Source organism: Amblyraja radiata, chromosome 6 (genome assembly GCF_010909765.2).
Source record: "Amblyraja radiata isolate CabotCenter1 chromosome 6, sAmbRad1.1.pri, whole genome shotgun sequence".
Lineage (NCBI taxonomy): Eukaryota > Metazoa > Chordata > Chondrichthyes > Rajiformes > Rajidae > Amblyraja > Amblyraja radiata.
In genome coordinates, this window is record NC_045961.1 from 35,065,651 (window position 1) to 35,077,875 (window position 12,225).

At 37.8% G+C, this 12,225-nt stretch overlaps 1 protein-coding gene across 6 annotated transcripts in view; it reads left to right on the top strand.

The window, feature by feature from the left end:
- The window catches only part of dlg2 (discs large MAGUK scaffold protein 2), a 652,656-nt gene that overhangs the window by 305,251 nt on the left and 335,180 nt on the right, over positions 1 to 12,225 (top strand). For all 6 annotated transcript variants that reach the window (XR_004412314.1, XM_033022520.1, XM_033022521.1 and 3 more), the window contains one exon: positions 3,048 to 3,150. Coding sequence is in view for 5 of the 6 variants with exons in the window: in XM_033022520.1 (XP_032878411.1) it covers positions 3,048 to 3,150 (103 nt within the window). In the remaining variant the exon portion in view is untranslated. The remainder of the gene's footprint in view (positions 1 to 3,047; positions 3,151 to 12,225) is intronic.

Below are 12,225 nucleotides of genomic sequence, written 5' to 3' on the forward strand. Positions count from 1 at the left end.
AAGGATATATCATTAAAAAGATGAGGAGGAATTTCTTTAGCCAGAGGGTAGTGAATCAGAAATCTGTGTGTGCCAAGTCTTTAGGTATTTTTAAAGCGGTAATTGACAAGTTCGTGATTAGTAAGGGTGTTGAAGGGGAGAAGGCAGGAGAATGGGGTCGAGAAGGAAAGATAGATCAGCCATGATTGAATGTCGGAGTAGACTCAATGGGCCGAATGGTCCAATTCTGCTCCTATGATTTATGAACTGATGGAAAGGGCTTGGTGAATTTAAAGCAAGCATGAGAAATAGAACCCAGTTTTAAAGGGAGCACCAGAAATGATGTCCCAGTAAGTTTCATGGGATGACAGGGACCAGAGCCCAATAAGTGAGATGCCAAAGCATTGGGTTATTTGAGTTTTACCAGTGTATTTGAGTTTTTCTTTGTAACCAGCAGCGAGTATTACTTCAAATATCGAAAGGAAACTACTGCAGGAACTCAGCGGGTTATGCAGCATCTGTAAAGAGAAAGGAACGTTTGGAATTGCAGACCAAAGATGAATGTTTGTTCCTATATTTTGTTGAAACGCCATGTGATTAAATCCACCCGGAATACTTCCACTTGGAATGCAAGGGTGTATAATTAAGCAGAATATATATTGGTAGATCACAACCATCATTTTGAATTACTGACTGCCAACCAGAGCCAATTGGAATTTAAATATGGGAAAATATAAAATCAGTACAGCACAGAATAGTGCCATTAAATCCATTGAGCAAGTAATAGTGAGAACCTTTGCAGCCAAATGAGAACCAGAAATGTAACGATAAGATAGAAGACAAAATACTGTAGTTTTGCATCCATTCTAATTCTATGAAGATTACTTTTAAGGCCTAAATTTATTGTCCATACCCTATTTTCCTTTGAAAAGATGGAGGGAATAGCTTTTATTTTGAACTTTCATGAGGTCAGTGCAGTGGATTAAGCTGCTCGGTGGACAGTTTCAGAATTTTGACCTGTGACAATGAGAGGGAGGGTGGTGGCAAATCTCCATATGATGAGCTAATAAATAGGAGGGGAAGTTGAACATGTTGCTTATAAGTCGAGTGCAGCTCTTCCCCATCTGGATGGTGAAGATCACAACTTGCTGACTATGTTTTTGTTGGTTAGCCTGCTCTTTTCTAACCTGTATATCTTCTCCCACCTCATAACATGAATGTTTAATCTTGTGCAGTAGTCTAGTTTAGTTTATTGTCACGTGTACCGAGGTACAGTGAAAACCAGGTGGCACGGTCTCAAAAACTACCTGGAAATTCAAATATGCTGCATATGCTAGTTCCCCATTATCTACTCTGGATGTTACATAAGGACTCTAATAAATTTATCCAACTCAATTTCACCTTTGTAAAAGCATGCAGGATTATGGGGCGGTTTTCTCAGTTTCCTGCTACTATTTCCCTGACAATGAACTGTAAAATGTTCCAATTATAGATCTCAGGCTAACTGGTTAATAGTTTTTTGCTTTCTGTCACCTGAGTAGAAGGCAATCTACTAATCCATCCAACCTTTTTTTTAATCTCTAGTACTTAACAATGTATGTAAGCTTCTCAACCAAAACCAATGAATTTTTATGAGAGTTTATATTATATCCTGGACGTTTATCTTATTTTTATCTTATTTTAAAAATAAGATAAGCATCCAGGATAATTATGGAGGAAAAAATATTTGGCAAACTCCTCTTTAACGGGTTAAAGCAAAAGAAGATATTCCTAGCCCTAACTTGTCCCATAATTATTCTCTTGTCACTTAATCCACCCGTTTTTCATCCTTGGTTCCCTACCAATTCTTCTTGCCTCTGTACTCCCTTAAATACTTTTCACTTGTCAAATTGTCCTCTAATTCTGTAAAAGATCATAAATAAGACATGCCTGCTGAAATATTTAGTCACATGAGATGAGCCATGCACAATCAATGGAGAAACATCCTCTCAGCAGCTCACCAGTCAAAGCCATTTAATAATTTTGTGAGGTTTTGATGTGATCTTCTCCATTCTTGTAAACTTGAAAGAGAATAGTTCCAGTGATGGTGCATGGCTCATTTCAATGTTTCCATAGCACAATAAATGTTTCCAGAGCACAATAAATGACCCCTGACCCCTCCCTCTCTTACTCCAACAGCATTCTCTCCTACATGCTAACACCAAACACTATCTAACCTCATCTGCTCCTTTAACCATGCTCATCCCTCTAATCCTACCAACTGTGCTTCTCCCTGCCCCAACTCCCTCTCTCTGTCCTCTATCCCTTCTTACTTCTAACCCCTCTCAATGTCTCCAGCCATCTCGCTCTCGCTTTCTGGTCCCATCCTCTCCAATTCTCTAGCCTTGCTCTTGCTTCAGTAACTCCCCTCTTATTTCCCCTACTACGCTTTCTCTGGCCTTCCCACCACTTTCACTGCTCCACCCTTCGGTTCAATCTGTCCACCCACTTCACCACCCTCAATGCGTATCTCAATCGCCTAATCTCTTTCTCCTATCAGCCACTACACCCCTTGCATTCTATCTCCTCGCTTTTTTACATTCCCTCTAAAATGCAAAGCAATTTCTTTTTGCATTGTTCAAATGCCTTTTGTTTTTTATTTTGCAGTGTGATAGAAACTGTAATTTAATCATAATTTTTTATTATGTGCACACAATTCATCGTGTTTATAAATTAATGCTAAAGTCACTTTAAAGGCCAAAATTATAGCGTGATAACTTAGGATATATTATAATGTTATAATGTTAATGATGAATATAGCAAATGCCAAAACTTGCATTTTATATAATTCATAATTCTGTATTTCATTTCATCATAATTTTGTTAGAATTTGATATTTGGTTTTTGGATCATAGCTGAATTTCTTTAGGGTTGGAAGGATTTCTTAAGGGATTGAAAGGACTTGGAAACTAGTTACAATTCTAAACTGTTTATGGTACATGTACTGCCAGTGGGATTCATTTTAAACGTAGTTACAAATATAGGAATCAAGTTGTTGCAAATTAACTTATTTTGTTGCCTGTGCTCAGGTAAATGGGATGGATATTCGTGTGGCCACACATGAACAGGCTGCAACAGCTCTGAAGGGAGCTGGCCAGGTTGTGAATATGATTGTTCAATATAAGCCTGAAGGTAAGAACTCCAACTTGAACTGAAATGTCATTGATGTTGGTTTAATAAGCATAATAAAGTGAGATTTAAAATGAATACTTCAATTCCTGTGAAAATGTATAAGAATAACTACATAAAAGCAGCGTTATGAAAGGATTGATTAAATAAATTTGAAAATCCAAAGATATGTGGCTGACAAAGGAGAGCATTAATTTTCTTTTTTTTCTGAAGTGGTGTCCATTGGCATGACTTTAAGGAAATAAATGATTATGTATGTTTAGTTTTTCAATTAAAATATCATGGGAACAAGTTCAGTTAGAGAGTACCTGCTTTTGCAGGAATGCGGAGATGCCTGGACTCTCAGAGTGTCCTCATGCCCCTCCAAGAACTGAGAATGAATAACATTTAAAATCAGTGTAATTTTTATTAGCCATATTGCAGTGTGACTGATCAGTTTACTTTTTACATCCTCATCCCCTTCAGCTTTGTTGGACGCTATGCTTGATTTCAATAAATATTTATCAGCTGGATCTATCTGAGGCCTTTTAGGGTGGAATTCACAACGATGATGCAATGGACTGAAGGAACACAATTGATATAGACATAACAAATTCCCAGCACCACATCAGTAAACATGTGAGGCAAAATCTGTCAGATGCAGTTCCCACTTTAATTGCATAGCCCTTTCACCAGAGTTAAGCTCCAGTTGTAGTTACACCCTCTTGCTTCTCTAAATATGTTCTTAAATATTTAATGATGTCTTTAGTAAGAGTAACGATAGTACAGTTAGGAAAATGTGTGGTAACATGAAAAAATGATAGTAATTACTTGGGTTCAAAGTAATAGAATGAATTGGTACTAAGTTATGGTGTGAATTAGTAAATCCATTTATTTTTTTGCACCTGACACCAACTTCACAGCATAGCTACAAATAATTTGACACTAATTGGCTGCCACATTTGAAGATAATCAAAAACCTATTGTGGAAATTGAAAAGGCACATGCATGCAGCAGTAGCTGCTCTTTAGAATGTGAGTTGGCTTGTTAACATGGCAGCTATGAAAATTAGCATATCAATATAATCAATATATTAAGCCTGGGAGGGTTGTTGGAGTGAATTTCAATAATGTATTATTAAACAATATTAATGGAATGATCAATTATGTTCTGATGTGCAAAATAATCCTATTTTTCAAAAAGATTATAAATTATAGTAATTCAAGTTCTATACTTTGTGATGTTGCCAACCTTTACTATATTTATATATATTATTACTGCATGCTCAATTTAGGTTTTAAAGGTATGCAGGCAGTTTGATGAGATAGTAATCTGCAGCCTAGGTTAAATACAAAAATGTATTCAGTTGTATCTTGTCAGTTTCTAAATCCTCATGTATACCCTGGACTTGTAAGGTAAGCTGTGCCTCAGCATTTCCAGATCCACTAATATTAACTGAAACCATTCTGGCTCAAATGATGAAGCTCTTCAGAGCAGTTGAATTCTCTGGATTTAATGCCATCAATTGGTTGAGCCAGAATCAGTTGCACAGAAAACAACTAAAAGTCTTTGACTGACCCACCCCATGTGACTGATTTTTAAATGCCTTCAGTCCTTCCTACCATTACTGCTGCATTCAGATAAAGAGTATAACCCAATGGACCACAATTTATCAATAAAGTAATGGAAGATGTCATCAACAGTGCTATTAACTGCCACTTAGTTACCAAAAACCTGTTCACCATTGACTTGCACCATGACCTGTTGTCTCCACTCAGCTCCAGACCTCATCACTGTCTTGGTCCAAACATGGACCAAAGAGCTATATTCCACAGGTGAAATGAAACTGTGAAAGTAACTGTCCTTGACATCAAGGCAGCATTTGACCAAGTGACTGGAGTCATGCACAATGCACAGAGCAAGGTTGTTGGCAATCAATCAGACCAGTCCAGGACATCTTTGGAGGAGTTTCTCATGGAAGTGTTCTGGGCCTTGCCATCTTAGGTTTTTTTTTTCAATTATCTTACTTTCATCGTGTCAGAAGTGGGGATATTTATTGGTGATTGCACAATGTTTAGTTCCAATCCTCAACTTCCAAGCAAATGAAGCAGTCTATGCCAGAATGTGTGAAGATCTAGACAAGACTGATATAGACTGATAAGTCCCAGAAAAAAAGCTATTAAAAGTCTTGGAAAGAATTTATAATTTTTTATTTATCATTATTTATTACTAATTAGCCTGCGATCTAAACTGTTGTTTAACTTTAATATTTGTTAATGTTTTTTGACATTTGCAAACTTCCAAAATGTTCCAGTACCAAAAAAAAAAGAAAAAATAGTGCATTAGAAGTGAAATGATGTTAAAAACTATTACACACAAATAAAGACATTTAAATATAATTAAATTAAAGGAATAATTTAATTAAAGTTCAATAATAAGGAAATTAACCTGCCAGCCTAAATGCTGGAAAATTAAGGGATGTGTGCACCACTCTCTTGAACACCATGAAGAATACTTAACCACAAAGTCAGTCTCCTGGTCTCTCATTCAGTGCTGGGCTGGATTTGAGAACACTGGGACCAAAGAACTCAATGAATTCTAAGAAAATTAAATTGCCTGATTCTTTTTTTCTTTTTCTTGTACAGCCATTCCTCTCCATTGAAGTGAATTTACTTGCTATTCCTTAAACTAGTTCAGCAGGCAAATTCCTGAGTAACTTAAAAAAAAAATCTGGGGCAGTTTTAAACATGAATTTCAGATACTGAAGCACTCTAGTCCTCACTGATTATTGTATTTGTTTCCACATTTGAATTATCCCTTATTTTGATTCTCTGTAGAGCAGAAAATAATTATCATAGAATTGTGATATTTTATTTTGATTGTTGATTTTTTTATAAATAAATTTTGATTGATTGGTTTGTATATACAATATATGGTGATACTCCATGAAGAGCTTCTGATACATTTTATAATTATGGACATATTTTACAATTAAATCAATTTTTCCAGGTGGAATTTAAATTGTAAAAATGTTCACAATAGCACACTTCTTAAATGTTGTTAATGTTGTTAATTGGCACTCTGTCTACTGCCACTTGAAAGCTCGATTGGAAAGTTTCCACACACACAATTGCTGTGGCATTAACTGTTTATTCCTGGAATCAAAATTAATGTAAAGGAAGGATTTGGCTTGTATTTATTACCCTTGATTAGACTATCCCATTTGTAGCTGTTAAATCCTTTTTTCAGAATAATTACGTAATAGCACGTGATAGCAATAACACTGGAATGCAACCAAGAGCATAGAGTCATACCACCCAGAAACAGGCCCTTTGGCCATCTTGTCCATGCCGACCATGATGCCCATCTAAGCTAGTCCCATTTGCCTGCAGATCAGTACTGGGCCGAAGGATGGAGCAGATGTGTGGCCAGGATCACTGCAGTGCAGTGGACCAGTTAACTCCTTACTTAGTCTGATATCACTGCAATCAGCTGCCCTGCACAATGGTCCACCCACTGCACATGGAAAGCTGTGTTTAGGTGTATGGGGTAGGTTGCAAGTGCTGTGCCTGTCAACTGGAAAGTGCACAGAGGCCCGGCTAGTGGAGTAAGCAAAGGAAAAAAGCAGGACAAAAAAGGTAAATGTTTCAGAGGGAAGGTTATGAGTGTACACAAAGTGAGCAGATATAGGGTGGGACCTCTCAGGCTCTGTAGTTTTGAAGCCCATACTCAGAACGCTCGTGGGGTCCAGCACGCTTCCCACCATCAGCTGACATCAGCCTCACACACTGGCTCAGGAAAGCTGCTCAGAAAAGGAATGGAGGATAGAGAGCAGAGAATCAAAGGGGGGATGATGCCTGATCCAGGGAAGGGGATGGAAGGGGTCAAGAAGCAGCTTGCAAGAGAGGGAGAGAGGAGCAGGATTGCAGGGAGGAAGTCTGAAGGAAGAATATGGAATTTGGAGCCTGGAGCATCACAACCCTCAGGACAGCTCCAACTGTGAATGTTGCTTCCCGATTGCAGTCCAAATCCCTGATGATGCATGGGTATATATATTTGGAGTCTGATTTCCAATCATCATTGACTTGGTCATGAAGCATTCACAAGAATGGGCCTAATATTAACGTCTGCAAAACAACAGTCCAATAACAAACTGTCCCACTATGCAACACCACCCTCCACCAACAAAGATTCACAATTGGATTCCCAAAAACATGAGCTGCCAGAGGAGGTAGTTGGGGCACGTACTATCGCAATACTTAAGAAACATTCAGATTCAGATTCAGATTCAGATTCAATTTTAATTGTCATTGTCAGTGTACAGTACAGAGACAACGAAATGCATTTAGCATCTCCCTGGAAGAGCGACATAGCAAATGATTTAAATAAATAATAATAAGTGATAATAAGTGTCCGGGGGGTGGGGGGGTGATTGGCAGTCACCGAGGTACGTTGTTGAGTAGAGTGACAGCCGCCGGGAAGAAGCTGTTCCTGGACCTGCTGGTTCGGCAACGGAGAGACCTGTAGCGCCTCCCGGATGGTAGGAGGGTAAACAGTCCATGGTTGGGGTGAGAGCAGTCCTTGGCGATGCTGAGCGCCCTCCGCAGATAACGCTTGCTTTGGACAGACTCAATGGAGGGGAGCGAGGAACCGGTGATGCGTTGGGCAATTTTCACCACCCTCTGCAATGCCTTCCGGTCGGAGACAGAGCAGTTGCCATACCATACTGTGATGCAGTTGGTAAGGATGCTCTCGATGGTGCAGCGGTAGAAGTTCACCAGGATCTGAGGAGACAGATGGACCTTCTTCAGTCTCCTCAGGAAGAAGAGACGCTGGTGAGCCTTCTTGATCAGAGTTGAGGTATTGTGGGTCCAAGAGAGGTCATCGGAGATGTTGACTCCCAGGAACCTGAAGCTAGAAACACGTTCCACCTCCGTCCCGTTAATGTGGATGGGGGTGTGCGTGCCGCCCCTGGACTTCCTGAAGTCTACAATGAGCTCCTTGGTCTTCTTGGAGTTAAGGGCCAGGTTGTTGTCAGCGCACCATGCTGCTAAGTGCTGGACCTCCTCCCTGTAGGCCGACTCATCGTTGTTGCTGATGAGGCCAATCACCGTTGTATCATCTGCATACTTGATGATGGTGTTAGTACCATGTACAGGTGTGCAGTCATAGGTGAAGAGGGAGTAGAGGAGGGGGCTCAGCACACAGCCCTGTGGAACGCCGGTGTTCAGGGTGAGGGTTGAAGAGGTGTGCTTGTCTAACCTAACAGACTGGGGTCTGTTGGTTAGAAAGTCCAGTATCCAGTTGCAGAGGGAGGGGTCGATGCCCAGGTTACCGAGTTTGGTGATCAGTTTTGATGGTATAATGGTGTTGAATGCTGAGCTGTAATCGATGAACAGCATTCTTACGTAAGTGTCTCTTTTGTCGAGGTGGGAGAAGGCGGAGTGAAGTGCCGTTGAGATGGCATCCTCCGTACTCCTGTTCTTGCGGTAGGCAAACTGACTACATTTAGACAGGTACATGGATAGACCATGTTTAAAGGGGTGTGGGACAAACGCAGGCAGGTGGGACTAGTGTAGATGGTACATGTTGGCCAGTGTGTGTAAGTTGGGCTGAAGGGCCTGTTTCCACACTGTAAAACTCTGACTATGATTCTAAATGACAATGGCTTGATCAGTCATTAATAAATCAAAATGAATTGAAGCAAGTTAACCTCGATCCCAAAGGGCTGCCTGAGAAGAAGAATATAGAGAAAGTAGGGCAGTGTTAAAATAACCAGGTTGCTATAAGCAGCATGGTAACAAAAATACATTTGTAAAAATTGCTTCAGGCTATGTCCAGTAACAAAGATTTAAGAATATGATGCAATCATCATGTTTACAATTCTTGGCTTGACTATACATTCTAAATTAAAAGAAAATGTTCCTTATAAATAATATTCTAATTTTTCTAAATGAAAAAATCTAAAGCATTTTCTAATCACAGGGTGCACTGCTTTGCAATATTTCTCCTTGACCTTCTAGCAATTTAATCTGAATGCATAACATTGTGAGATGCATGTTGCAATTCATGTAGCAACATGCCTCAAATTTGAACTGAATATTCCCCTTTTATTATTACTTCTTTGGCATGGCTGTTATTTCTCTGGAAATGTGCAGTTATCACACAAATGGAATATAAACTCCAACCCAGTAAATTATCATGTAATCTACTTGATGTTAAATTTGAATCTCTCGTCCTGGCAACTGAACATATAAAACTTATACATTGACTAGCGTAATGAATCTTGGTGACTTAGATTCTTTTTCTAAAATGGCTCTCATCTTCTAGAATTTAATGTGTCTTCGTGTCAACAGCACTCTTAACTTTAACTGGCAACACTCCTGATTTTTAAATCATTTGTCAATTAAAAAAAATTCTGCTATGCAACTGTATCAGAAGTTTAATAGTGGTTCAACCATCACAGTGAATGATGGTTACCTATGCAGAATGGCCATTGTGATTCAACATTGTAGACTCGCTGATCCTTAGCAAAACATATACTTGGAAGCTCATTTCGAAAGACAACTATAATTCATTACAAATGGTTATAGAAGTGCTCGATTTAGTTACTGTTTATGACTGTTCTATTTTGTTCATATCATATTTTAATCTCAATACTCATTCACAATATGCTTCGGGTGCAATGATGGGACTAGTAAGGCTTAAGTATAGTAAGTCCTGAGAAAAATTGTATAGAGTGAAAGAAATATCACCTGAGACCTATAAAGACTTCTGTGGCTTTTAATGTAGCTTCTTGGTTCTGCCCACATGCATTCAGTAATTGGTTTACAAAAAAACGACATTAAGTGATAGGTCTTGTTACAGAAAAAATCAGTAGGGTAACAGAAAAAACAAAGCACGTTACATCAAAATTACTTTGCTTCAGTCCCATTCTCATATCTGATGGGCACTTCTGCAGTGACAGATTTCAAACTCTTCCTTGGATAGGTTCCAAATAGAAACTCAAAAGTGTTTACTCAAGCTTAAAGCTTAGAAGCTGTTTGCCTGAAGAACACAGCTCTTCTAACTCTTCTTGAAATGTTCAGGAACAGCTGCTTTTCTACAGCTGACCAACTAACGCAATCCTAATCCTACCTAGACAACAGAATATTGTAGCCCACCTTCACATTTTCGATCATTTAAAAAAATTATATTTTTGTAGTAACCTCTTGTTTTTTTGTACTCTTCTTTCATTTAGTATAATTTATGCATACATTTTTTTGTATGTTTGTTGGAATCTATGTGCCTGCGATGCTGTTGCAAACAAGATTTACATTGTGCCTGTACCTCACCATTCTTGTGCGTATGACCATAAACTTGAATTTGAAAGCATTATTTATTTAGATATCTTATCTTTTTCAAACTGTTTTTAAAAATTCAGTGTATACGATAAATGTAAGAAGCATACATTTATTGTATACACTGTTGAATTTTTAAAAACATTTTTCTTGTCTCTTATTTTAACTTTAGGTTACTGTAATTTCTATTTAATAATGTAACATCTTAATGTAACATTTTATTAAGATTTTTCTTTTAGCACATTTTGTTTTGGTGTTCTGTTACACATCCCTATTGGAAATTTTAGCTCCAGTAATATTTCCTGTGTATCAGCATATTTGAGCAAAATTGGCATATTGCTCAACTTCTTTAATGGACTATCTCGGAAAGATCAGCATCTCCCCATAGACAAATTATAAAGGTTTGGATTATTACATCTGTGCATTGGGACATATTTTACTGGGTGACAGCTGTTAGCTGGCAAGTTCAGGACTACACTCCAAAATTGGAATCTTCATGGACTAAATGGCAAAGAGCTAAATTCCAACAATTTGCTGCACTTGCTTTTGCACAAGAAATGTCTCCATGGAGAATAATGATTTTGAAGGTAAAAAAAAATTAAGTGCTATAATTTACATTCATGTGAATTATTTGAGTTAATTTAATTGTTATTAATGAATTAAACTTGTTATGAATGAATACGTTTATTGGCCAAGTATTCATATACAAGGAATTTGCCGTGATGCTCCGCCCGCAAGTGACATCATGACATACAGTGACAATTAAGAATGTCACATAAAACATTAAACATTAATTAAGTACATTAACTTTTGACTTTGATTTGTAATAGTCAAGTATTTTTGAAAATGTTTTTTTTTGCATGGTTTGCAAAGCTGCTGCAAACCAGAAGCATTCATGTTTTTTGACAAGCTTGTCAGTTGCCTAAACTAGAGAGAAAGGCTCAGCTATCTCTAACATACTATTTTGGGGACTTATGTACTGCTGTATGTGTTGCCTTAAGTTGTAGTTCTCTGTTGTTTATGATCATCTCACTTATGATCATCTCATCCAACAAGGGCAATCCATCACTATCAGATATGAATTGCACAAGTACGTCCTTAATGATAGAGCAGAAGTAAACAGTGGCTTGTCATTCGCTGGAGATACAGACCATAATATTAATTTGGTGTGCTTCTTTAAGTAGAGTTTCCATTTAAACAATGTGAATTTGGCAAAATAAAGTTGGTATTCAAAGCTAGGAGATTTAATTCTGTAATGATTTGTTATGACATTGCTTAAAGAAAGATGATTAATGTTTGCATACATTTATTTATTTACACAATATTCAATAACTCTGCTTACATGACTGATTAGTGTTAATGTTAAATATATATATAATTAACACTATACTTGGTGGCAAGAACATATTTTGATTTCTTAAAAGAATAAGAATTTTTAAATAAAAAAAGGAATTTAGAGGAAACTGTTCCATCTCTTGTTGTGCATCAGATGCACCGGGCCAGAAGTTAATGTATGTGTTAAATATTTACACAATTATGAATGGCAGCCCTGTGCGACTGCAGGAACTTGCACAACATGAGGCTGTAACATGGCAGACCACAATATGTCTTGGCCACAAAACAGCAGAATATTTGACAGCTGGTTAAACTGCACTCTCAGACTTAGCCAGCACGAAACCTGATATTTGGAAGCATTATAAAACAAGTAAAAATTAATAAGACAAATCTAAAAGTGAAAGTAATCAAACCAATTGGCCTA